Source organism: Penicillium hispanicum (assembly GCF_028827665.1).
Source record: "Penicillium hispanicum strain IBT 35686 chromosome Unknown utg000001l_segment0_segment0, whole genome shotgun sequence".
NCBI classification, from domain to species: Eukaryota; Fungi; Ascomycota; class Eurotiomycetes; order Eurotiales; family Aspergillaceae; genus Penicillium; species Penicillium hispanicum.
In genome coordinates this window covers 4,683,919-4,705,948 of record NW_026623193.1, presented here as the reverse complement: position 1 = coordinate 4,705,948, position 22,030 = coordinate 4,683,919, and the positions used below count along the sequence as shown (strand labels likewise).

Here is a 22,030-nt window from a genome sequence, read left to right as displayed (position 1 = left end):
TCGGAGTCTGATCCGGAAGTGGTGGCCAAAGGGGTCGCGGTGAGGGTACCCCATGCAACCTCCGATGGTGTACCTGTCGGCTCGAATTCTTTGAAAGCAACCAGCCACGCTGAAGAACTCCCAGTGAAAGAGCCTGTGATTGCATTGATATCCTGAGCAGATGTCCACGTGGATGATACTGTCGGCTCGGCTGCGGTGGTGCTAGTACTGGAGGCCCTGACTCTTCCACTACTAGAGGACGAGGACGAAAAAGACGTATCGGATCCAAGAACCTTCGGGCCACTCGTGGTAGTAGCAGACTCAGAGCCGCTGACAGCCAACGTCTCAGAAGGCCTCTTTCCCTTGCTTGTGGAGGTTGAAAAGGCAGTACTGCCGGGTTTCGTTATAGATGCAGGCCCTCCAGAGGAAGTTCGTGTGGAGAATCGCGAAGTGCTCGGGGAAGAGCTCTTTGCCGTGGAGATGGCAGTAAAGTGGACGACGGGAGCAGAGCCAGTTGGAATCGTGACGGTTCTTGTCAAGTTCTTCTTATGGTACCCTGAAGCAAGAGCTGTCGAAGTGAACGAAGTCGGAGGTGTTGAATGCTCCGTTTCACTTCTAGTTCTCGTCGCTGTGAAGTTTACCACGGGTGCTGACCCCGGTGGCACCGTGATTGAGGTTGTGAGAACCGTCACTCTGCCAGCTTCATGCTCACGACTCGTGGCTCTCACTCCTTGCTGGAGGGGGAGCAACCAGACAACAGCACCTTTGAGAAGGGCCATCTTATGCATGACAGCGGATAAGGAACGGGAACAGTATGGGGATGGGAACAAGCCGAAGCGATCTGGTCGGTCATTTTTATACAGCACAGCGCATTGTGTTTGGGGCCATCGCCCTGGGGCCGGTCCAACTGTTATGATATACAGGTGGAAATACTAATCACGTCTCAACAGTACTTAATCTGAAACGGACTCAACATCAGATCGGGGCGACTAGGGCAGCCTCCGACAATAGCTTCGACAGGTCGGATCTACATGTACTCATCGGTACGACCACGATGGCTCCATCCTTCAACCTTCATTAGTATGTACATGTACACTGCTTGTAATTCGGGTCACCTATTTCAGAGAATCCATGTCCAGGGAGGAGAGCTCAATGTGAGAAAGAAAGGAAAAGAAATGGCCCGCTTCGTCCAATGATACAATCATCGCACCGGATGGCCTAGAACGGGGAGGAATCTGAACCGAAAGCTTCGCGTCCACCCCGATCCACGATTATTCAACGGGCGTCGCAGAACAGGGCACACTGCCTGAGCGCCCCATATCTCACCAGTGCCCAAAGAGAAGGATTTTGGCGCCAGAAACTAACCAACTAGTTAAGGCCAGGGGAGATGACGTGATGCATCCTCCCGTGAAGATGAATCTGAAGGTAGACATCTTGTCAGACCATCGAGTCTGCTCAACATATAAGTTAGTCACAGAATAATACTGGGTAACCCTCGCGAGGCTTCGTGCTTCACGGACCGCAGTGGGAATCGGGCAGCGAGTTGGATTCCAGAAGCTTGATTTATAGTGTTCCTCCGGCCCATTTTTATTGAATATGGCCCGGAAGATGGACTTAATCGAAGGAACGTGTCGATAGGATCATCATAGATCAACTAAGAGTAATACGTATATCCATCTCGACATCGGAGTACATACGTATATAGGGTTAGGTGTATGGGATTTATGCCTCAGGCCAGAAACGCTCACCGCCTCCAGTATTCTGCCGGCAATGCGCTGAGCTTTTTCCTCGTCATGTAGCCCGCTATTCCGACATTGTCATCGGTCCAAGCAATCATGGCCTCCGCCGCAGCGTCTGCTGCTCCAGCAGTGCCACCCTCACTATCTCTGCCACCCTCTCAATTTGCCCGCCTCCAACCTCACGCCTACCTGCTTGCCCATCTCTCCCCTCCCCCCGCAAGCAACCAACCTTCCATCCGCGCCAATGGCCGTGCTCCGTCGCAATTCCGAGTCACGTCAGCAAATGCAGGCTCTTTGACCCATACCAATGGCAGTGCTGTGGTGCGCATTGGCGACACTACGGCGGTCTGTGGCGTCCGCGCCGAGATTCTACACACAGATGATATCGCCTCGTGGAGCGTGTCACAGGCATCAGCTACCAACGCCAAAAAGCGCCGGCGTCTGGTAGATCTAGGCGAGAAGCCAACCACAGACGACGATTCTACCAGAGATACCGACGCCGAAGAAGAGGAGGACCGCGCGCACCTCCAAGACCTGAACTTGCTTGTCCCGAACCTTTCCTTGAGTACTGGCTGTGCGCCGGGCTTCATACCTGGGGCACCGCCATCGGCACTCGCGCAATCGCTTTCCCATCAAATCCTCTCTCTTCTGCACAGCACACGCCTAGTTCGGACAGACGACCTGCGTATCTGGTACCAACCACCGAGCTTTGGCCCCGAGGATCTAGAACGACATAACGAGGACGAGCAGATGGATGTGGATGTGGGTCAGGGCGCCAGCGTCGCGGAGGGAAAAACCCGGGAGATCAAAGCTTTTTGGGTTCTCTACATTGATGTCATGATCATCTCGCTTGCGGGCAACCCCTTCGATGCTGCGTGGGCCTCTGTCTTGGCTGCCCTGCGTGATACGAAACTGCCCAAAGCCTGGTGGGACGTTGATAATGAGACCATCCTCTGCTCTGATAGTATTTCAGAATCTCGCAAGCTATCTCTACGTGGTTTTCCCGTGGCTAGCTCTTTCTGTGTCTTTGAGGCTGATGCTGCAGCTGGATGGCGCGCTGTCGTCATCCCCGATGCCGACGAGCAGAAGGCAGCCGACCAGAAGAAAAAAGGTGCACAGCAGAAATGGATTCTGGCTGACCCAGATGGCTACGAAGAGGGGTTGAGTCAGGAACGGGCTTGCGTTGTTGTGGATAAGGAGAAGAATGGGAACGGAAAGACCGTTGTTGCGAAGATGGAGAAACATGGCGGCTGGACAGTGGACACCGAAGACCTCCGGCGGCTGGTAGACATCTCGGCCCAGAGATGGGATGAGATGAAGCGTATACTAGACCAATGCTGATGCGTCACCCACAAACAAAAAACATGATACCACTTTTTTTCCTCTTGGACAAAAATTTCTGAGCTAAATGAGCTAGATTTAGTATGGTCATCAGATTGGCGATCAGCCTCTTTCACGCGTAGGGTAAACGCTTATCAATACAACTCAGACGACGCCACATGCTATCCCAATGCCCCCTCGTTTTCATTGAACTGTGATCAATGCACAGACGCCTTCCGGGGAGTTCCTCGTCGTTTCTTCAGTGGAGGCTCGTGATCACCATCGACGGCCTCAGGAAACATGATTAGTCCATTCTCGTCCTCTGGGAGGCTTCCGGATGGGCTAGAGCGAATATTCGTTGGGGATTTGCGAGGGTAGGAGACTGAGAATGAAATCAAGGTCAGATCATCTTGCGAATCTTTGTCCTTCGATCTGTTATCCTTTGCAGCCTCGTGCGAGTTGACTTTCTCTTCGGCATCCTTTCCTCCCTTCCGGCCATCAGAGCCATCGGTGGATGGTTTCTGCTCACCAGCCCGGATGCGCATGAATAGACTCTTGAGTGTTTGACTGGAGAGTTTGTCCTTCTCATCATCCGCCCCTTTCGCCGAATCATTGACCTTCTCCTCTTTCTCTTCATCGGTCTCTTCTTCGGCATCGGAGAAATTCCACATTGAGTGGATCTCACCCCGGAAGAATGCAGTGCCCCATAGTGAGAGTAGAACACCTGGGACCAGGTACAAGAGAGCCGGCTGGGCGTGGTTGGAATACTGCATGGCGAGCAGGGTGGCAACCATACCACTCACATACCCTACCAGGCTTGCTTTGAAGTAAGTCTTGGAGAAATCTCGCGCATCAGAATACGGAGGTTTGAACTCTGGTTCCCGCGGGACAATTGGTGGCGCCCAGAATCGTTCTCCCCATGCGCCGGTTGCCCGTTGATACGCAGGTTTGACAATCTTTTCGTCTGGCGCTTCTGACGCTGCTTTTTGGTGTCCTTTCCGCTCATAGTACCGGAATAGATCAAAGCGCAGGGCCAGGCCGATCATCATGCCGGGAATCACAATGTCACCCAATCCCAGCATCGCCAGGGCTTCAACATCGGGTGCATCACCCGGGCTCGGCGGTCGAGGAAAAAGAAGTTTGATAGGTACATCCAGCTTCGTGGCCACAGTGACCATGAGTGGGGTGAAGAAGACAAAGTAGATGTCGTAGAAGAATAGAGACCCCAGGATCAGTGATCCTGTCCAAAAGGTGGAGGGAGACATGAACTGCAGAGCACCGTAGCAGAAACTGAAGCCAAGAAAGTTGGTCAACCACCATGGCTTGGTGACAAAAGCGAAGTAGCCCACAGCGCCCAGAGAAAATATGGCGCTGAGGATATCGAGAAGACCCACGAGGGTCTTGGTATCAAAAAGACCGCGGATGTGAGCCCGCAGAGCGAGGCGTCGATACAGAACGTTGCGAAAGGCCCATATGGCCGATGAAAATGCCTTTGGCAGTGGAATGGCGCCGAAGATCCCAGGGAGTGGTGAGTGTCGAATGTGTCCCAGGGCAGTGAACACACGCTCGGACTGCTTCACCCGCCAGACTTTCCCATCATACCGGTAGTACCTTGGGAAGATGAGCGACCGCACAATCAACAAAGCGTCCTTCAAGAAAGCAACGGCGAAGAAGACACCCATCTGGGAGAAGTAAAAGCTGAGGATCTTGTTCAATATGGCGGGGTCCTCGAGCCATTTGATGACCAAGTACAGTGCACCCAGAGTAAGTCCCGCAGTTAAAGGAAACATCAGAGCATCAGAAGGCTCCAATCCCTCCATTTTCTGGACCGGCCCTTGGTCATCTTCGCCCTCCTCGTCCGTCTCATAATCTTCCCTTTCGTCGTCACATTTCTTTGCGGGTTTGGCAGCGGAGGAGGGTCGAGAAAGAGAGGCATGTGCACCTATCCAGATCGGAAAAAGCGCAGAGACAAGGAGATGTCCGTACGTGGGGAGCAGAGGCTTGATGTGGTCGAAATGGTACCACGCGTGCCCCAGGAGCTCCGCGAGAGGGCTCACCTCAGAGGGCATGGTGCTTGTCAAATTGTCAATGACCGAAAAGGACCAATGGATTATCGAACTAGCCCTGGAAGTAACAAGTAAGCGAGTGAAATCAATCCATGGTGGGCGTCCGGTGGGATGGTGCAGTGTTGCTGAATCGAAAAGATCGTAAGCTGGCGCGCCAAGCTCCACCCAGGCCTTGGTCGATCCCGCCGTCCTTTCTTTCTGTTCCACTCACTGCGACCACATCCTGCAGGACACCCTTCACCATGGCGACAGACGTGGCATTTGACACCTCAATGGTAAATTGCACCTGTCATTGGCATATTTTCATGACCTGCCACTGACCGTTCTAGGGCTCTTTCACCGTCGAGCTCTACAACGCCCATGCTCCCAAGGTTGGCTTCTCCCCCCACTCTAAAGACGCCGTGAGCTCCCACTGACTGCTGCCCAACTAGACCTGCAAAAACTTTGTGACGCTTGCGCAAAGGGACTACTACAACAACGTCGTCTTCCATCGCATCATTCCAAACTTCATGGTCCAGACCGGTGATCCCACGGGTACTGGTCGCGGAGGAAGCTCCATCTACGGCGAGAAATTCGAAGACGAGATCCGCGATGACTTGAAACATACGGGCGCAGGCATTCTGAGCATGGCAAACAGCGGTCCGAACACCAACGGCAGTCAATTTTTCGTCACCCTTGCACCGACTCCGTGGCTGGACGGCAAGCATACGATCTTTGGCCGGGTCAAGAGTGGTTTGCGGGTGATTCAACGGATGGGTCTGGTGAAAACGAACGGCGAGGACCGGCCGCTGGATGAAGTGAAAATCATCCGGGCCAGAGTGGTGGAAGGAGCCGAGGAGTGAGATTGATGGAGGACGCGCACCCTCAAACCTCCATTGCAACATACTACGTGCGGATAGGGGTTCTACGCATTTATCCCCCACATCGTCACCATACGCATTGCATTCCTCCATACAGGAATCGGTCCACCTGCTCTCTCCCGCATGGGATGATAGGTGGTCCTCAATGCGCCAGCACGAGTCAATTTCGTGGGCACCTACCCAAGCGGGCAGCTACTCTCGCTCTTTGGGCGTGATAACGGGCTTACGCCCATGTATATAGAGCCATGATGTCTGTCGGGTTGGTGGGAGTCAAGTGTGATCCTACCAATCCGGCTGTAGACGAAGAAATGTATCACTACAAACGAACCACTTCCATCAGATGTCACCATCCAGAGCAGCAGATACAGAGTGAATTCTCATCTACCACTCCCACGACGAGAACCAGTGAAGGTCTGCGTCAGATGGACCCGGGATTGCCATGAACACGACAGCCGGGCTGTGCAGAGCACTGGGAGTGGCATGAGGAAAAGAAAGCTCTTGCAGAGCGGAAATTTGCTTAAAAGTGGGCTCGCTGAGTAAGCACGGGCAGTGACCTGGAATGTCACGTGCAGCGAAGTATACATTGAGCCATGATGATGTCTCTCTAGATCAAGTTCTTTCGAAGCAATTCGGATTCATCGAGAGGAGACCTTGCGATAATCTTGAAATGGGATGAGGCACGGTATAAGGGACCAGATATGCAACCAGATTCCGCGTCCGCCTACCCACCGTCCCCGCCGGATCTATCCCGTGCATCCTCGGGTTGAACCCGGCCAACTTATCACATGGTTGAGGTTGATCATTTTTTCGATGAAACGACGCTGATGCTAGAACACTCGATTTCATTATGTTAAGATCCTTCGTCATTGCTCGACCAAATGTCTTTCATAACGCTTGACTCTGAGGCATACGTCGAGTATCTCTTTTATTGAAGACTGGTGATATTAGATCATTCGTGAAATCGGCTTGGGATGCATCTGTCTCTGCAGCCCTGAGACTTTTGTGACCGGCTCCCTTCCGAAGTGTCTTCTAAGCCGGACAATCCCCCTTCCTCGGTGCACTGAGGCATCTATAAGATCAACTACCCCCATGACATGTCAAACCCGAGAACACTGTTCCTCATCCCTAAGTGGCTAGATACCTAGTCTCCATTTCGTCAGCCGCAAGGGGCGAAAATCGGGATTGTCCCGAGACTCAAGCCGCAAGGGGCGAAAATCCGGACGAGATACTAATATGCGGGCGTTCGATTTATTTCTCATCCTCTCCTGCATTTCGTGCACTGTTTCATCGAATATACTGAGCGATTTCAGTGACGTGACAATGGATTGGCTTCAAGAAAAGGCACTGGGCTGGATTCATGCACCCCCGGTCAACAAGATTGATACCTTTGTGACGTCATTTTATGACGAAGGTAGGCTGCCCATTAGGTATCTGCGATCAGAATGCACACTGAAATTTCCTACATAGCCGTTGAGAAGGCAGGAGGTATTGAAGATAGTCTAATCCATGCCCTCCGTTGGCCGAGATTGACCACCTTGCAGGGGATCCCAGTGGCTGGCCCACTCCGACATGGACACCGATGAGGAGCAAGCTCCTTATGAAACGCCTCGGTGTTCAAACTGCCATCTTATCCGTCACTGCGCCTGGTGCATGTATCCTCAATGGATCTGAGTCGTTTGAGCTCGCTCGTCAACTCAATGAATATGCCGCAGAGCTGCGAGACAAGGAGCCCCAGCACTTTGGCTTCTTCGCTGCTCTCCCTGACATTCTCAATACCGAGGCCGCTCTAGCTGAGATCAAATATAGTCTCGATACTTTGCACGCGGACGGCATCACGCTTTTCACTCGATACGGGGACAACCATACTTACTTAGGTCACCCCTCGCTTGAGCCCATATGGGCCGAGTTGAATCGCCGCAAATGTGTGGTCTTCATTCACCCAACTCATCCAGTCGACACAACCATGGTCAATCCTCGATTGCCGCAGCCGGCGCTGGATTACCCCCATGAGACCACCCGCACGGCGATGGACATGATCTTGTCGGGCACGAAGGCAAAGTACTCGGACTGCAAGGTCATCCTCTCGCACGCCGGGGGAACGCTTCCGTACTTGGTGAGCCGGATAGCAACTCCTATGCGTAAGGCTCCCGGGTTCGTAGTAGAGCATCGTATGGGAACAACATATGAGAAGGTTATGGAGGACTTTCAAAGTTTCTACTTCGACCTTGCACTGTCAAGCGCGCCTCATATACTGGACTTGGCCCTGAAAGTGATCCCCCATGATCACATCCTTTACGGGGTAAGTTTGCTGGTCGCGATTTTGTCCGAATGCTCGTCTCATGTTGCGCGCAGAGTGATTTTCCATATGCTCCCATCACAGCACACCCGGCTTTCTTGGAGGATCTCGAGGGATACGAAATGGATCAGGAGTTGCGAGAGAAGATCAATTTCAGGAACGCCGCTGCTTTGATTCCCCGCCTCGCGCAGTAGAATGGTGCTCAGAGGCTGAAATCAGGTATACGGTGGTATATGGCGGGCCTAGGCATATTGCTTTCAGACGGTTGCAGTTTGAGTTATTCTCAGAGAGTCGTCATAATCTGATTTTGTTTCTCCGAGTCATTCTGAAAGCTCAGCAGGCTGTTACACTGCAAACGATCCACTAGAGCCAACGCGGAATAGCCTGAGGCTGACCGCCTTCCCACACAAAACCTCCGCGCGCCAGTTTTTTCCTCCTCTTCTCTCCTCCAATCTCGAAGCTCGGAGGGCTGAAAGGTTCTGCTGTTTGGCCCATGGAAATCGTGAGAAGCCCATGAGGACCTCCACAAGATTCCTCCCAATGACATGAGATTGGGCCTGCTCGCCACTGTAATCCACGAACTGACTTGTTTACAGTTCAGATCTCACATCTGATCATTGACAACATGGAGACCCTGGCAGAGACATCGTGGGATGTAATAATTGCAGGTACCGGGCTGGCCCAATCTCTCCTAGCATTGTGAGTCCCGTATTCCGAGTTTATCGCAGTCCATGTCTGACCCTCTCCGAAGATCCCTCTCACGGTCGGGAAAGAAGATCCTCCACCTGGACCAAAATCCATACTACGGAGGATCAGAGGCTGCGTTTAGTCTGGATGAAGCTCAGGAGTGGATGAACAGTGTCAACCAACGTGGGTCGCTGCTGAGTCTGCTCTGCATTCCGCCCTGTCACTGATATCTCGTGGATTGGTAGATCCTGGACGCTCTCCATTCGAAGACGCCAAGATTTTCACCTACCAGCATCCTCAAGACTCCCCACGGTCTCTGCCATCCCAGAGCAGCTCTGAGAACGGCGAACGTTCGGAAGGAACACCGGATATTCGGCCGAAGCTTGCAGCCAGTCGAGCCTACACTCTTTCCCTCTCTCCATATCTCCTTTACACCCGCTCGCAGCTGATCTCCACCCTCATATCCTCGAAGGTCTATCTGCAGCTAGAGTTCATGGCTGTTGGAAGTTGGTGGATTCATACTCCCGAGGCTTCCAGTTCAGACAGCGGCGAGCTGGGCGCCACGAGGATATTTCATCGGGTGCCCGGCAATCGAGAAGATATCTTCGCTGATACCCGTATTAGTATGAAGTCGAAGAGGACGCTGATGAAATTTCTCAGGCATATCAGCAAGCCAGAGGACGAGGAAACCGATGAAGGCGATGGAGATCTGACCTTGTCATTTGAGGATTATCTGTTGACTAAGTTTGGTGTTCCCCAAGACCTCCACAGCCCGCTGCTCTCGCTTTCGCTGTCCCAGCTTAACGCAAAGGATACATCTGCAAAATATGCAGTCCCCCGGGTCAAAAGACATTTGTCCTCTATTGGAGCTGTAGGCCATGGCTTCGGCAGTGTAACCTCCAAATATGGCGGTGGGTCTGAAATTCTCCAAGTCGCCTGTCGTGCCTCTGCGGTTGGTGGAGGTGTGTATGCCTTGGACACGGGTATTCAGTCATATACGGACGGCGATAATCCGACAGAGGACGAATACTCTGTCAGGATACAGCTTTCCAACGGGGAGTCTGTCAAGACAAAGTTCGCGGTTGGCTCTGACTGGGATATCCCCAGCCAGGAGCAGCCCTCCGGCGCCACCAGAGTCGCACGGTCGATTACCGTTGTCTCCTCGACTTTCACATCCCTCTTTCCCGTCGCTATGGAAGGAGCACCCACCCCGGCCAGTGCAGTTCTCATGCTTCCTGGTGATACTTTGAATAGTCCTCAATCCCCGCCGGTGTACCTCCAGGTCCATTCGAGTGACACCGGCGATTGTCCACGAGAGCAGAGTACGTTTTCAACCCCTTCCTCTCGTCCTCACCCTCGCTCGCATGATGATTTTTTTCAAACTTATCTACATTGCCTGTAATTGCATTGATGAAACCATATCTATCACCAACTGATCACGAGTGTCAATCCTCGATCTTGATTTCACTGGACTGTTACTCTCTTCATGAAGCTAACGCGGTATCGTCACAGGTATCATCTATGCTAGCGTTTCTGTGCCCGGCCCTGAAGGCCAGACTCTCCTTGAATGTGCAGTAGACCAACTTCTGCGGGCCGAGGGCCCCCAGGCTACGGTCCTGTGGTCCATGCGATATAATCAGCTAGGTCGTTTCAGTAACGATGGCACCCAGCCGACCATTAATGCCCTTTCGCCCCATGTCTACAGCTTCCCGCCGCCGAACCTTGATCTGGCATTCGAGGACGAAACCGTTGACATGGTCAAGCAGGCCTGGGTGAAGATTGTAGGTGACGAAGCGTCCCCCGATGACTTTATGATCTTTGATGAGCGTCAAGGCGCCTCCGATGAATGATTGGTACCATATTTACACGGCATGGAGTATGTCTGTACAGCGCAATATAATATACAGAATATCGATGTGATCCTCGAATCTAGACTTGTTTGCACGTAATTTTATTGCGAACTCGTAGACCGACATGCAGTCAATTTTTCCTTCGCATCGTATCGCGTCGCCCCACGAGATTACTGACCTGGCCGCTTTAGGGTGCCTGTTTCCAAGGCTACCCAGGTTGGTAACTAGGTAGCCATCTAAGTGACCATGTCTCTTCTAGAAAGATAATCCACCTTATTGCTTTGCATCATATCACTATAGCAATTCGTGTCTTCATCAACTCAGCCAATATACTCAGCAAAATTTGTCCACTCTGAATCAGATATAAGCCCTCGTATCTCGTCATCTTTCAAGCACAGCAAAACGTCGATACCACCCTGCTCCAACTTGGGCAAAAAGTATAACAAGCCCTGAACAGGCTTAGACTTTGGCCGCCGCACAAATGCAGCTTTACCAAGCAACCCAAAGTCCAGGGAATGTGTGGTCGCGCCTGCCCAAGAGGACGCATTGATCCAGGTATCAGGATTGGCACCAGATACAAAGTTGATTGTGCTTTTATCTGGTTCCTCTGCAATAAGTGTCGCTAGGCTGCGGAGAAAATGCTGGTCTCTCATTCTCTGCAGATCTTTGCGCAGATGTATTGCCAGATCTGCCAATGACGACTGATGAATGTTGTCAAAGGTCATTTTCGAGAAAGTCTTCACAACTACCACGCCCATATACTCGGTTGGCACACCAAGCGTGCGTCTGCAGTCGATGGCCCGAGAGAAGCCGGTAACGGCATCCAGCTTCTGGCCCAAAGCCAGTCGGACCGCACTGAGGCGCTGCCAGATGAACGCGCTCAAGGCATCATCGGCAGAAGGGGTTTGCGCAGAGACTTTCAACTGAGAGAGACTTGTATCCCTGAACCGGAAGTAATGGAATGCCGGTAACGGACCTGGTGGTGGAGGGCGCAGTGTTGGATTCAAAGAAGAGGGGCATCGCATCTGCGAATGATCGTATTTCCCTTCATCGGGTCTGAGTAGGGGGAATATATGGAAGCGATCCCGATTATTGGCTTCGATTGTAGCCCGGTCGAACTCTTGACCCTGGAGCGCCGTGGCTAGAAGTCGGAAGAATTGGTCGATTCCGCCCATGTCCAGGATATTGTGTTGAGCTGCACAGTCCAAGATGAGACCACCTTTGACCCAGCTGGCTGTTAATGTCAATACTGGTGCTGGATCCGTTTCGGTTTCGGCATAGCTGTCTGGGAGAGAAGATTCCGCCGATAGTATACGTCCGTCTAGTAAGTCGCTGGCGGCTTTGGCGCGGACAAGATCATCAAAGGGCGAGTAGACAGCGGACAGATCTTGGATCTTGAGAATATTCTCTGTTTTCGGACATTGGGCCACGGTAAAGTTGCCAGTGCCTGCTGAGTCGACATTGACGTGCACAACGGCTCCTCCGATCCATGGGACTGCCATGGTTATTCGACGAGTGGCTGCTGCGAGGGCCGTCTCGATAGTGACCCGAGAGATGCTTTCAGGGTGAGGGAAGCAGAGAGCAAGATGGGTATACCCTTTCATTCGAGGCAGCTGTCCCCATACATCTTGCATGCCTGGCAGGATCTCCATGATGTGTGATGGGGTGGTTGAAGAGAGTACAAAGCTTCGGAGTGATAGAATCCGTCCATCTTATTCGGCCCCACGACGAACAATTGACACACAAGGTGTTATTCGTTTCATAAGCTGCATCGCTACATCTTGTGCCCTATAAGTACCCCTACACTCCCTCTCCATCAACTACAGGGCGTCTAATCAATGAGTCCTTCAACGCATACCACACTGCACACTCCAACGCAAACCCTACGCACCTTGTGAGCCATCCTCTGCTTTGATAACTATGTTCAATGCAACGTGGAGCCTGAGGGACAATGCCACACTCGATCCGGGGACTTGATGGGAAAGAATCGCGGTACTTCAGGACCATCTCTGGCGTGGAAGTCCAAAGGCCATCGAACTCGCTAAGACCGTACATGAGCGGTACCTGGACGGCTTTGGAATATCGATGCCAGTACAGAGACCACGTCGTATTGATGTCCATGAGCTCTCCGACCGGGACTGGTCGGTTCAAACGAGCACAGGACTTGGTCACTGCCGGATCGGCCAAGTGACGCCCCTGGGGTCGTGTCATTGCGTCTTTGAGGGCCGGGTCGAACGTCAAAGACTGTGTGCCAGGCTTGACCATGCTTTTGAGGTTTGCACTGACGGCCGGATCGTGCTCTGCCCCAATGCCAGAAGTAATGATGCCCGCCAGGGGATATCCTTCGGTCCCGACATAGGAACCCACGGCGACCGTGGCCATCATGGCGCCGACAGAATGTCCCATGATGACAATGCTGGTTGCACCGGACTTGGGTTGGTATTTCCGCCACAGGGCTGGAAGAAGCTTGGTGTTGATGTATCTGCCTTGCTGTTGAGCATAAGTCACCTCGGTGGTTGCAGGAGGAACATGGTGATGACCCTCGCCATACCCGGGCCGATCGATGGCGATCACAGGGACTTGAAGCGCGTCCGAGATCTGACCGATCGAGCATTCGGGGCTGGCGTCGAAGTATTCGGAGTCATAGGTCCCTCCATGTAAGCACACGAGCAGAGGAACAAACTGGGTGGGCGGTTTCTTGGATGGAAGAGCCAGTCGCCCGGTGAGAACTCCCCCGTCATCGAGATTGAGCTTGAATACCTCCATGTTGAGTGATGATAAGAACAGTAACGATGATGAAAGTAAAATAGGAAATGAGGATGATATTCCCGGAAGAATGTGGAAGAATAGAATAGAAAATTGACGCCTTCGGTCTCGGCATGCAGCTAATCCCTGCGTGCTTATAGGGGGACGTGTTGTGAGTTTAGCAGAGGACCTGACTTATTGGAAGGGAATTCTTCAATAGAGACGCGCTTTGTGGAAATCGACATCTCCATTACCTCTGAGGTATGTGGGAACTGGTTTCTATCTTGATACCTAGTATTGGGCCATATTGTATCAATCCCAGGCACGTTCATTCTGACACTTGAATATAACAATCTTCAAAGAGGAAAACTACTAATTTCACGTTGGACCAATACGACATAGGAACCAGTACTTGCCTGTATATGTGATAAATGTGTCTATTGAACAGTTCTCAATTACCTTCATCGCAACTGGGGGTTGGCTTAGCACAGATCTACAATTACTTCCAAGGCCGTCATGTCCCCGTCGGGTAATTTCACAATTCTCGATAGGGAATCACTGACAGTGGAAATTAATCTCTTGGTTAATTCTTGATCGACTGGGTGTGATGATTTTGTGAGATTTTGGAGGATGCTCCTTATACATGGTCGCTGCGGATCACATGCGGGGAGATCCATTTCTTTCTGTTTCAACGTCGATCTCGCCCGACAGTCGCGATTCTCCTCCAGCCATGCCTGACCTTGCCGCCTGGGCACTTCCTCGGCTTGGCCAGCTCCTGCCGTTAGACGAGGAGTCTCTGAAGCAGATCGTCGACTATTCCGCCACTCTCTCCAAGGACGCGTGTGCCGATCACCTGAAAAACCTCCTCGGCGACTCCCCCGCAGCTCTCGAATTCATCTCCTCCTTTAACGCACGCCGGCAGCCAGTAGCGCCTGCATCAGCCCAGAATGATGCCATGTCAACAAGTACCGACCGGATTAAGGGGAGGAACAGAAGGGATAAGAAACCGCTGCACAGCGCGGGGCCGCCGCGCCGCCCAGCGAACTACGGAGATGTCGGAGGCGGTTACATGAAGTCGGAGAAGGAGGAAGAGTATATGTCGGCAAGCCGGTCATCACCGCACCATGCCGGACTGTCTGCGCCAGGATCATCTGCGTCATCTCGTGCCCATTCGCCCATGCCTGCGTCGGCCACCGCCGACTTCAAAGCGCCCCCATCCGCCTCTGGGCCCGTCCTCTCCGACATGCTACCCAACGTGCGATCAAAGACGAGCAAGCCGAGCCGACATGGTGGCGGAGCAAGTTCGTCCAAGGGCGGAGCGGCTCTCACCACGAATAACATCTCTGATTTGACCTCGGCCATTGCTGCCTTGGAGGTCTCGACCAACCCGACCCTAGGTGCAGAACGACGCAAGTGCACCTGCTACGCTCTGATTCACCCGTTGTTTGACCCCGCCCCGAACTGCCTCAACTGTGGCAAGATTATTTGTTCGCTCGAGGGCCTTCAACCGTGCTCCTTTTGCAGTACGCCGCTCCTGTCTGCCGAGGAGATACAAAGCATGATCCGCGAGCTACGAGCCGAGCGCGGACAGGAGAAGATGCGCGCCCACAATGATAGTGTACACCATGACGGCGGTCCAAGACCATCGGGATCGTCATCGTCGAGCAAGCTCGATGCTGCCAAAGCCCACCGCGACAAGCTGCTCCAGTTCCAAGCGCAGAACGCTCGCCGAACCAAGGTCGTGGACGAGGCAGCCGACTTTGAGACCCCGAATGTAGCCTCGACGTTGTGGATGAGCCCAGCACAGAGAGCGCTTGCGCTGAAGAAGCAGCAGCGCATCCAGCGCGAGATGGAAGAACAAGCCCGTCCAGAATGGGAAAAGAAGAAGACCGTGATGAGCCTAGATATCAAGGGTGGCAAGGTCCGACGGGTATACCAATCTGCCGCCGCAGAACCCACGTCCGAACCAACCAGTGACCCTGATCCGATGGACATTGCGGAAACCGACAGATCATCAGGAGAGAGTCACGCCTTCAGTCGGAACCCACTTCTTGCCGCAGGGGGATTAATGCGACCCGTCTGGCGCGCCCCTGATACCAAGAAGGCAGCTGAGGGAGCGGAGCGGACAGAGCGCAAGCAAACCTGGCGGCGCGTGCAAGATGACAACGATGACAACGAGCAATGGATCCTAGACGGCGGGTTGCATGGGCATAGCACGTAATTCGGGCTGCTCACAGCCCCACGGCCGAGTCGTTTCCGCTGGAGGAGATAATCGCAAGATATAGAGGAAGATTGGTTCAGCGGGCGGTTTATAATGTAGTCGGATTCGATGTCCCGTCTCGTCGACTTGTTACTTCTGGCACTCCCTTCCACGACGGTAATCCAGTATGACATCCATGGATGGAGCTTCCACTCTTTGATGAGCTTCCCCGCACAACCCAACCCGAAGACCAGACGTTGAATAGCCGCTTATAACCGGTGGCGATAAGCCTGCTCATCGTGATTTCCCAGCATTCCCCCGCGAGGCGCCCAGTTGATGTCAGCCAGTCGAGCGTCATCGACGCCGAGAATCGGCTGGGCGCGGATAAGTTCGGTGTCGGCAAGTATATAATCCAGAGATGAGCGGCACCATCAGGACCAATGAACACAACACACCATGCTCGTTGAACCGGTGCTGAAGTACATGACGATCCAGAGAGTGGCGGTGGATGTGGTTGCGGTGCTGGGTGTCCTGGTAGGCAGATTGCACCCAGTTTCATAGATCGCTCGACTATGCGGTCCTTGGATCCTTGTTATCTCCGCTAACACGGCGAGTCACCTAGATCGTGGCCTACGGGCTCTACAACCGCCTCGTCCATCCTCTGCGCCGAATCCCCGGTCCCTTCCTCGCATCGATCACGCCGTGGGTCCAGCTCTACCACGGCCTCCAAGGCGACCGCCATCTCTGGCTGCACAAACTACACGCGGAATATGGCACGCATGTGCGCGTGGCGCCGAATTTCGTCTCGGTCAACTCAGACCGCGGACTGCACGATATCTACGGACACGGCAAGCGGCTCCAGAAAGCGGATTTCTATAATGCCTTCCCAGCCATCAAGGGCGTGTACAACACGCACAATGCCATCGACAAGTCCATGCACGGCCGCAAGAGGCGAGTGCTGAGCCAGGCCTTCTCGGACGCCGCGCTCAAGGAGATGGAGGATGTGATGCTCCTGCATGTGCGGCAGCTCTGCGCCATTCTGGCTGGATCCGGCGATACCACGCCCAAGGAGACAACGGGTGTGGTGCGGAACATGGGGAATTGGTTCAGTTACCTCTCGTACGACGTCATGGGCGAGCTTTGCTTTGGGAAGAGCTTTGATATGCTCGTCGCCGAGGGGCGCAGGCACATGATTGGGCTTGTGGATCGTGCTGCGAATCGGCATTACGTGGTGAGCCTGATACCCTTCCGAGCTACGGTGGGGATCAATCTGACTTGCAATCCCAGTGCGGACTGTGGATGCCCTTGGACCGATGGCATCTCGACCAGATCTTCATCCGGCGACTCACGCAGGACCGCTGGAACTTCATCGTGAACTCACGCGTGGAGGCAAACAAGCGAGCCCAGGAACGAGCCCAGGCGGGCCGCGAGGCCAAGAAGGACTTCTTCTATTACCTGCTGACCGCGAAGGACCCGGAGACGGGCAAGGGCCTCAGCAAGCCCGAGCTCTGGGGCGAGGCGAACGTGCTGATGATCGCGGGCAGCGACACGACTTCCACGACCCTGGCTGCGACGCTGTTCTATCTGCTCCGGGCGCCGGAGGCACTGGCCAAATTGACCACGGAGGTGCGCGGCACCTTCGACGAGGTCGAGGAGATCGTCAGCGGCGCCCGCCTCAACGAGTTGGTGTACCTAAAAGCATGCATCGACGAGGCCCTCCGTCTGGCCCCCGCCGTGCCGGGCGCCGTCCCGCGTGAAGTGATGGAGGGTGGTGCCGTCGTCGACGGGGTCTTCCTACCTGCAGGCACGGACTGCGGCACGCCCGTGTATTCCATCCACCGGCAGGCGCAGTACTACCGCTCACCAGAGACGTTCATCCCGGAGCGATGGATTGAAGACGCGACCTGCTCAGCCGCTGGCACGGCGTGGACGACCACCCGGGAGGACATTGAGGCCGCGCGGCGGGCATTCTGCCCGTTCAGCATTGGGCCTCGCGGTTGCATTGGCAAGAGCATGGCCTTCATGGAGATGCGACTGACGCTGGCGCGGCTGGTGTTTCTATTTGACATGACGCTGGCGGATCGCCGCGGTGAAGATGCTGGAGGGCATCTGGCCCTGGTCGATCATTTCACAAGCGCGAAGAACGGACCCAATGTGGCATTTCAAAAAGTCCTTGCAGGCAAATAAATCGAATGCAACGGCCATTGAGCCATCGTTAATGTGCGTAGTGGTTTCCCTCGTAGTTGGAGAGGTTTTCCGCGAGCCCTCGCGTCTTCCTGTGAGGACACGGTTGCCGTCGGGCGTCTTGGCAGCCCCTACGCCCAACATCGCCATCGCGACGTCTATCCCAAACCCACCGCGAGGATCTCCCTCCGCCCAGCACGGTGTGTGTGTGTGTGTGTTCTATGGACGGCTCCACGGCGCATCGACTATGCTGTCGCCTTTGACCCTGACGATCGTGCAATCGACCGTGCTCAACGCCGTGTCCAACATCCTCGCACAGCTGATCGACCAGCGCAACAACACCGTAAAGTCATCAAGACCCCCAAGACATCCAGACACGACAACTAATGAAAAGAAATCCCAGACGCCGTTCGTGTTGAACACACTCGCCCTGCTACAGTTCATCACCTATGGCATCCTGATCGTACCGATCAACTTCTACTGGCAACGCGCCCTGGAGGCGCGCTATCCGGGGTTTCCCTCGCGGGCGGAGATCGCCGGCGTGTGCCGCTGTTCTTCGCGGTCGTGTTCACTCACGTCCCTCTGTTCTCTTGCATCTCTGCGGTCCCTCTTTTGGTCTTCTGCCACTGCTGGCGCGTCGTCCAAGGACCGCGACGACGACCGGCTCCCTTCCCACAAGGAGAAGGAGAAGCAGGCGCCGCGGTGGACGGCGCGAGCGCGGCAGTCTGGCCTGCGCAGCTTCGTGATGAAGTTTATCTTTGACCAGACCGTTGCGTCGGTGATGAACATTGTACTATTTGTGGTTCTGATTAATTTTCTCAAGGGGGAAAGCTTGGCCCGGGTGTGGGAATTGGTGCTGGAGGTGAGTGTTTCCCCATATCCACGGGCGAGGCATACTTGGCCTGCAGGGATGCACTGCTGATTGTCGACAGGACTTCCATCCGATCATGAGTGCGCGTCTCAAGTATCGGCCCACCGTTTCCATTCTGATGTACACGGTCATTCCAGTAGATCGTCGCGTGGTGTTCGGCAGCGCCTGTGGGGTGATTTGGGGCATCTATTTGAGTCTTTATGCAGCCGTCTAATCATCAATGCGTGACGTGACTCAGTGGTCGGCACGTCTGGGCTGTCTTGCCGTGGGCATGGAGAAATCTTCTCGAAACATGGAAGTCTACTGGGCTCAGGATGGCACCAAGTAAGGCTATTAGAATGTATTACTAAAAAAACACGGAAGTATGTAGAGCCGTATTACACTGTCCTAAAAACAAATGGAAGAGAATCCGCAAAGAAACCTCCAGTCGAGGACGGAAATAATATGCATGAAGAAGGATGGAGTGTCTTTCTTTTGGCCGTCAGATAGACTCAAACCGCGGCCATCTCGATCTTCGTGCCCTTGACCGAGAGCCACTCAATGAAGATGGGACCAACAAGCGACAGGGCACCCATGGCCACTGCCACATAGTACGTCTCTGTGACGGCTTGGTTGTAGGCAGCCAAGACCTTTTGCAGGGCAGGACCAGACACAACGTGGCGCAGCAAAGTGGCGCCAGCCGCCACCAGCTTCGATGCATCGGCGTTGGGCGCATAGATGGCTAGGTTCTTGAACAGTTGATTCTGGAACACGTTCTGCGCAACGGACAAGAAGATCGAACCGCCCAGTGTCTGGGCGAACATCATGATGGCCGTGCCACTAGGGACGTCCTCGACTTTGAGTGCCGTCTGCGCGACAATCATCGGCTGCTGCATCCCGAGACCTAGGCCAATACCGAACAGCGCTTGATATCCAATCCACTTGGAGTGGCCAGAGTCCACCTCCAGCGTGGACAGCAGACCTGCACCGATGGTCAGAATGATGGATGAGGCGATCATGAAGGGCGTGTAGTAGCCGCAGGCAGTGATCAGCCCCCCTGCAAGGATAGACAGGACCACCACCGCTATGATCATTGGTAAATTCATGATACCCGACTTCATAGCCGAGGCGCCCTTGATCGCCTGGAACCAAATGGGGAGCTGTGAAGTGTTAGCATGAATGGCAATCCCGAGATGGAGCTGCAACGCACATAGTAAACCAGGACGAAGTAGGCCGCCCCGATAGCCGCCGCATACCAAGCCGCACCCCAGACATTCCGGTTTTTGATCAGGCGAGGAGGCACGGTGGCGCGGTCTTGACCCCACCATTGCACGCCGATGAAGGCGATGAGCAGGACACCAAAGACAACAAAAAGAGCGATGATTCGGCCATTGCTCCAGTCGTACTTAGTACCGCCCCATTGCAGCGCCAGCAATAGGCAGATGATGGCAGGCAAGAAGAATAAGGAGCCCAGGAGGTCCAACTCGGCGACCTGTTGTTTCCAAGTCGTCTTTTTCTTGATGGCCTTGGGTGCCTTGAAGAAGAACAATATGAAGAAGAAGGTCACTGCGCCAATGGGCAAATTAATGTAGAAACACCAGCGCCAGGTGAGATGGTCAGTGAAAGCGCCTCCCAAGCTACAGAGGTTGTCAGCTACCCTGATATGCCAGCGAATATTGAAGACACATACAGTGGACCGGCCACACTGGCAATTCCAAACATGGAGCCCACCAGCCCAGTATACACCGGGCGCTTGTCCAGCGGTACACTCTGGCTGATGATTAGAATTGAACCGGAAAACAACCCCGCGGCTCCCAAGCCTGCAATAGCACGACCGCAGATGAGGCCGACAGAGCTCGGGGTCACACCGCAGACGAGAGAGCCGATCTCGAAGACCGAGAGCGCAGCCAGGTAGATCCATTTGACGGAATAAAAGGTGTAGAATTTGCCAAACATCAAAGTCACCGAGCAGGTGGTCAACAGGTAGGCGCTGCCATACCAGCCCACATCGTCCAGCGAGTTAAACTGGTCGGTGATCTTGGGGGTTGCCGTCGCGATGATCGTGTTATCCTAGAGCAGCGTGTCAATGCCTGTTGCCCTTGGGATTCACCGGGCACACGTACCAGCGCCACGCAGAATACGCAGAGACACAAGGCGATGGTGATGAGAACCAGCCTCCAGGGCGACGGGTAGTCCTGATCGCGTTGCTTGGTCGCTGCATCAGCCTCTGCGCCAGCCTCTGCGTTCTCATCCCCCTGTGCGTCATTGGCGGCTTCTTTCTCAGCGCTGTCTGCTGGCACCGTCTCCTTGTTGGAGTCTTCATTTGGAATGGCTTCCTTGGGCGAGTCGTTGTTCTCGACCTCCTTGTGGGTATCTTCGGCCGCTGCAGGCGAGTCCCTAGTCGGCTCGTCGACGAGCGTACTCTCCTTTTCACTCGAAGGCTTCGACGTCTTGCCGTTAGCCTGTGACTGGGAGTCTGTATCGGAGGAATCGCAGTTCTCCACGGGCTGGCCAGCCTCCTTGGGAGGCTGGCGTCTACTAAAGAAAGAAGGCATTATGCAAACGAGCGGAAGGGGGAGGAAGAGAAGAGACGAAGACCTGCTGCAGCTCCGGCTGGAGAGGGCGAGGTCGCGCATTAAAAAAGCAGTTCAGGGTTGACAACGCGACGGGCCCTTGGGACAGGTCTCATCATCGACCAGGGCGACCTTGCCGATGCGTCTAGCGAAGGAGCGAAGGGCCAATCCGATGTCGCAGCTGCCTGGATGCCATGGCATCCCCAGTGATTTCCATGTGGTCCATGGAAATCTCGACGCGCGCCTGCAGACGGAGTGGAGTGCAGGAAAGTACATTTCATATTGCGATGTAGGATTGAATCGCGGGTAGAGACTACGGCAACAGCACCAGCGACGACGCCAGAATTCTCTGCAACGGGACGTCGATCACCCCGTCAAGAGTCATGCAGCCGCCAGAATCAATTCCGGCGCCGGCGAATAGGCGAAGATGAGACGACTCAGCCGCAGCCCAGGCGGGGCGGCATCGGCCAGGAGACGATGCAAGGATCGCACAGCTATGAACTGCAGGTGGTGACGGTCTCCCTTCGCAGAGCAGAGTGGATGTAGTCATGGGCGCCCTTGCTCCAAGGTCGAGCGCGTCAATAGCACGGCTCTCGTCATTCCGTTCACCGCTGCGACATTCAGGGGGAGCATCGAATCCCTTTCCTCCGTCCGCCACGTATACTGCGTCCATCCTGAGAT

At 54.2% G+C, this 22,030-nt stretch overlaps 13 protein-coding genes across 13 annotated transcripts; 8 read left to right on the top strand and 5 right to left on the bottom strand.

Moving 5' to 3' along the window:
* Window positions 1–459: 459 nt before the first annotated feature.
* N7459_001774 (uncharacterized protein) lies at window positions 460–779 on the top strand (the record flags this gene model as incomplete). The annotated part of the gene is made up of 2 exons (XM_056940959.1): window positions 460–657; window positions 720–779. The coding sequence occupies 2 exons, from the start codon at window positions 460–462 to the stop codon at window positions 777–779; spliced, it is 258 nt and encodes an 85-aa protein (XP_056805239.1).
* A 1,035-nt stretch (window positions 780–1,814) lies between these two features.
* Window positions 1,815–3,059, top strand: N7459_001773 (3' exoribonuclease family protein; the record flags this gene model as incomplete). Its single annotated transcript, XM_056940958.1, has 1 exon — window positions 1,815–3,059. The coding sequence occupies one exon, from the start codon at window positions 1,815–1,817 to the stop codon at window positions 3,057–3,059; it is 1,245 nt and encodes a 414-aa protein (XP_056805238.1).
* Window positions 3,060–3,256: 197 nt separating this feature from the next.
* On the bottom strand, window positions 3,257–5,107 carry N7459_001772 (aspartic endopeptidase; the record flags this gene model as incomplete). Its single annotated transcript, XM_056940957.1, has 1 exon — window positions 3,257–5,107. One exon carries the CDS (start codon window positions 5,105–5,107, stop codon window positions 3,257–3,259), a length of 1,851 nt encoding a protein of 616 aa, XP_056805237.1.
* Window positions 5,108–5,346: 239 nt separating this feature from the next.
* On the top strand, window positions 5,347–5,946 carry cyp1 (putative peptidyl prolyl cis-trans isomerase (CypC); the record flags this gene model as incomplete). The annotated part of the gene is made up of 3 exons (XM_056940956.1): window positions 5,347–5,379; window positions 5,434–5,505; window positions 5,536–5,946. The coding sequence occupies 3 exons, from the start codon at window positions 5,347–5,349 to the stop codon at window positions 5,944–5,946; spliced, it is 516 nt and encodes a 171-aa protein (XP_056805236.1).
* Window positions 5,947–7,366: 1,420 nt separating this feature from the next.
* N7459_001770 (amidohydrolase family protein) lies at window positions 7,367–8,454 on the top strand (the record flags this gene model as incomplete). The annotated part of the gene is made up of 3 exons (XM_056940955.1): window positions 7,367–7,375; window positions 7,463–8,263; window positions 8,317–8,454. 3 exons carry the CDS (start codon window positions 7,367–7,369, stop codon window positions 8,452–8,454), a joined length of 948 nt encoding a protein of 315 aa, XP_056805235.1.
* A 431-nt stretch (window positions 8,455–8,885) lies between these two features.
* N7459_001769 (putative Rab geranylgeranyl transferase escort protein) lies at window positions 8,886–10,797 on the top strand (the record flags this gene model as incomplete). Its single annotated transcript, XM_056940954.1, has 4 exons — window positions 8,886–8,959; window positions 9,012–9,130; window positions 9,193–10,269; window positions 10,460–10,797. The coding sequence occupies 4 exons, from the start codon at window positions 8,886–8,888 to the stop codon at window positions 10,795–10,797; spliced, it is 1,608 nt and encodes a 535-aa protein (XP_056805234.1).
* Window positions 10,798–11,117: 320 nt separating this feature from the next.
* N7459_001768 (uncharacterized protein) lies at window positions 11,118–12,449 on the bottom strand (the record flags this gene model as incomplete). The annotated part of the gene is made up of 1 exon (XM_056940953.1): window positions 11,118–12,449. One exon carries the CDS (start codon window positions 12,447–12,449, stop codon window positions 11,118–11,120), a length of 1,332 nt encoding a protein of 443 aa, XP_056805233.1.
* A 148-nt stretch (window positions 12,450–12,597) lies between these two features.
* Window positions 12,598–13,563, bottom strand: N7459_001767 (uncharacterized protein; the record flags this gene model as incomplete). Its single annotated transcript, XM_056940952.1, has 1 exon — window positions 12,598–13,563. One exon carries the CDS (start codon window positions 13,561–13,563, stop codon window positions 12,598–12,600), a length of 966 nt encoding a protein of 321 aa, XP_056805232.1.
* Window positions 13,564–14,272: 709 nt separating this feature from the next.
* On the top strand, window positions 14,273–15,763 carry N7459_001766 (C2HC5-type zinc finger protein; the record flags this gene model as incomplete). The annotated part of the gene is made up of 1 exon (XM_056940951.1): window positions 14,273–15,763. One exon carries the CDS (start codon window positions 14,273–14,275, stop codon window positions 15,761–15,763), a length of 1,491 nt encoding a protein of 496 aa, XP_056805231.1.
* A 435-nt stretch (window positions 15,764–16,198) lies between these two features.
* Window positions 16,199–17,929, top strand: N7459_001765 (cytochrome P450; the record flags this gene model as incomplete). The annotated part of the gene is made up of 3 exons (XM_056940950.1): window positions 16,199–16,276; window positions 16,365–16,973; window positions 17,030–17,929. 3 exons carry the CDS (start codon window positions 16,199–16,201, stop codon window positions 17,927–17,929), a joined length of 1,587 nt encoding a protein of 528 aa, XP_056805230.1.
* Window positions 17,930–17,960: 31 nt separating this feature from the next.
* On the top strand, window positions 17,961–19,125 carry N7459_001764 (Mpv17/PMP22 family protein; the record flags this gene model as incomplete). The annotated part of the gene is made up of 3 exons (XM_056940949.1): window positions 17,961–18,788; window positions 18,859–18,969; window positions 19,036–19,125. The coding sequence occupies 3 exons, from the start codon at window positions 17,961–17,963 to the stop codon at window positions 19,123–19,125; spliced, it is 1,029 nt and encodes a 342-aa protein (XP_056805229.1).
* Window positions 19,126–19,288: 163 nt separating this feature from the next.
* Window positions 19,289–21,331, bottom strand: N7459_001763 (MDR family MFS transporter; the record flags this gene model as incomplete). The annotated part of the gene is made up of 4 exons (XM_056940948.1): window positions 19,289–19,936; window positions 19,987–20,413; window positions 20,467–20,846; window positions 20,900–21,331. 4 exons carry the CDS (start codon window positions 21,329–21,331, stop codon window positions 19,289–19,291), a joined length of 1,887 nt encoding a protein of 628 aa, XP_056805228.1.
* Window positions 21,332–21,662: 331 nt separating this feature from the next.
* N7459_001762 (uncharacterized protein) lies at window positions 21,663–22,022 on the bottom strand (the record flags this gene model as incomplete). Its single annotated transcript, XM_056940947.1, has 1 exon — window positions 21,663–22,022. The coding sequence occupies one exon, from the start codon at window positions 22,020–22,022 to the stop codon at window positions 21,663–21,665; it is 360 nt and encodes a 119-aa protein (XP_056805227.1).
* Window positions 22,023–22,030: the final 8 nt, after the last annotated feature.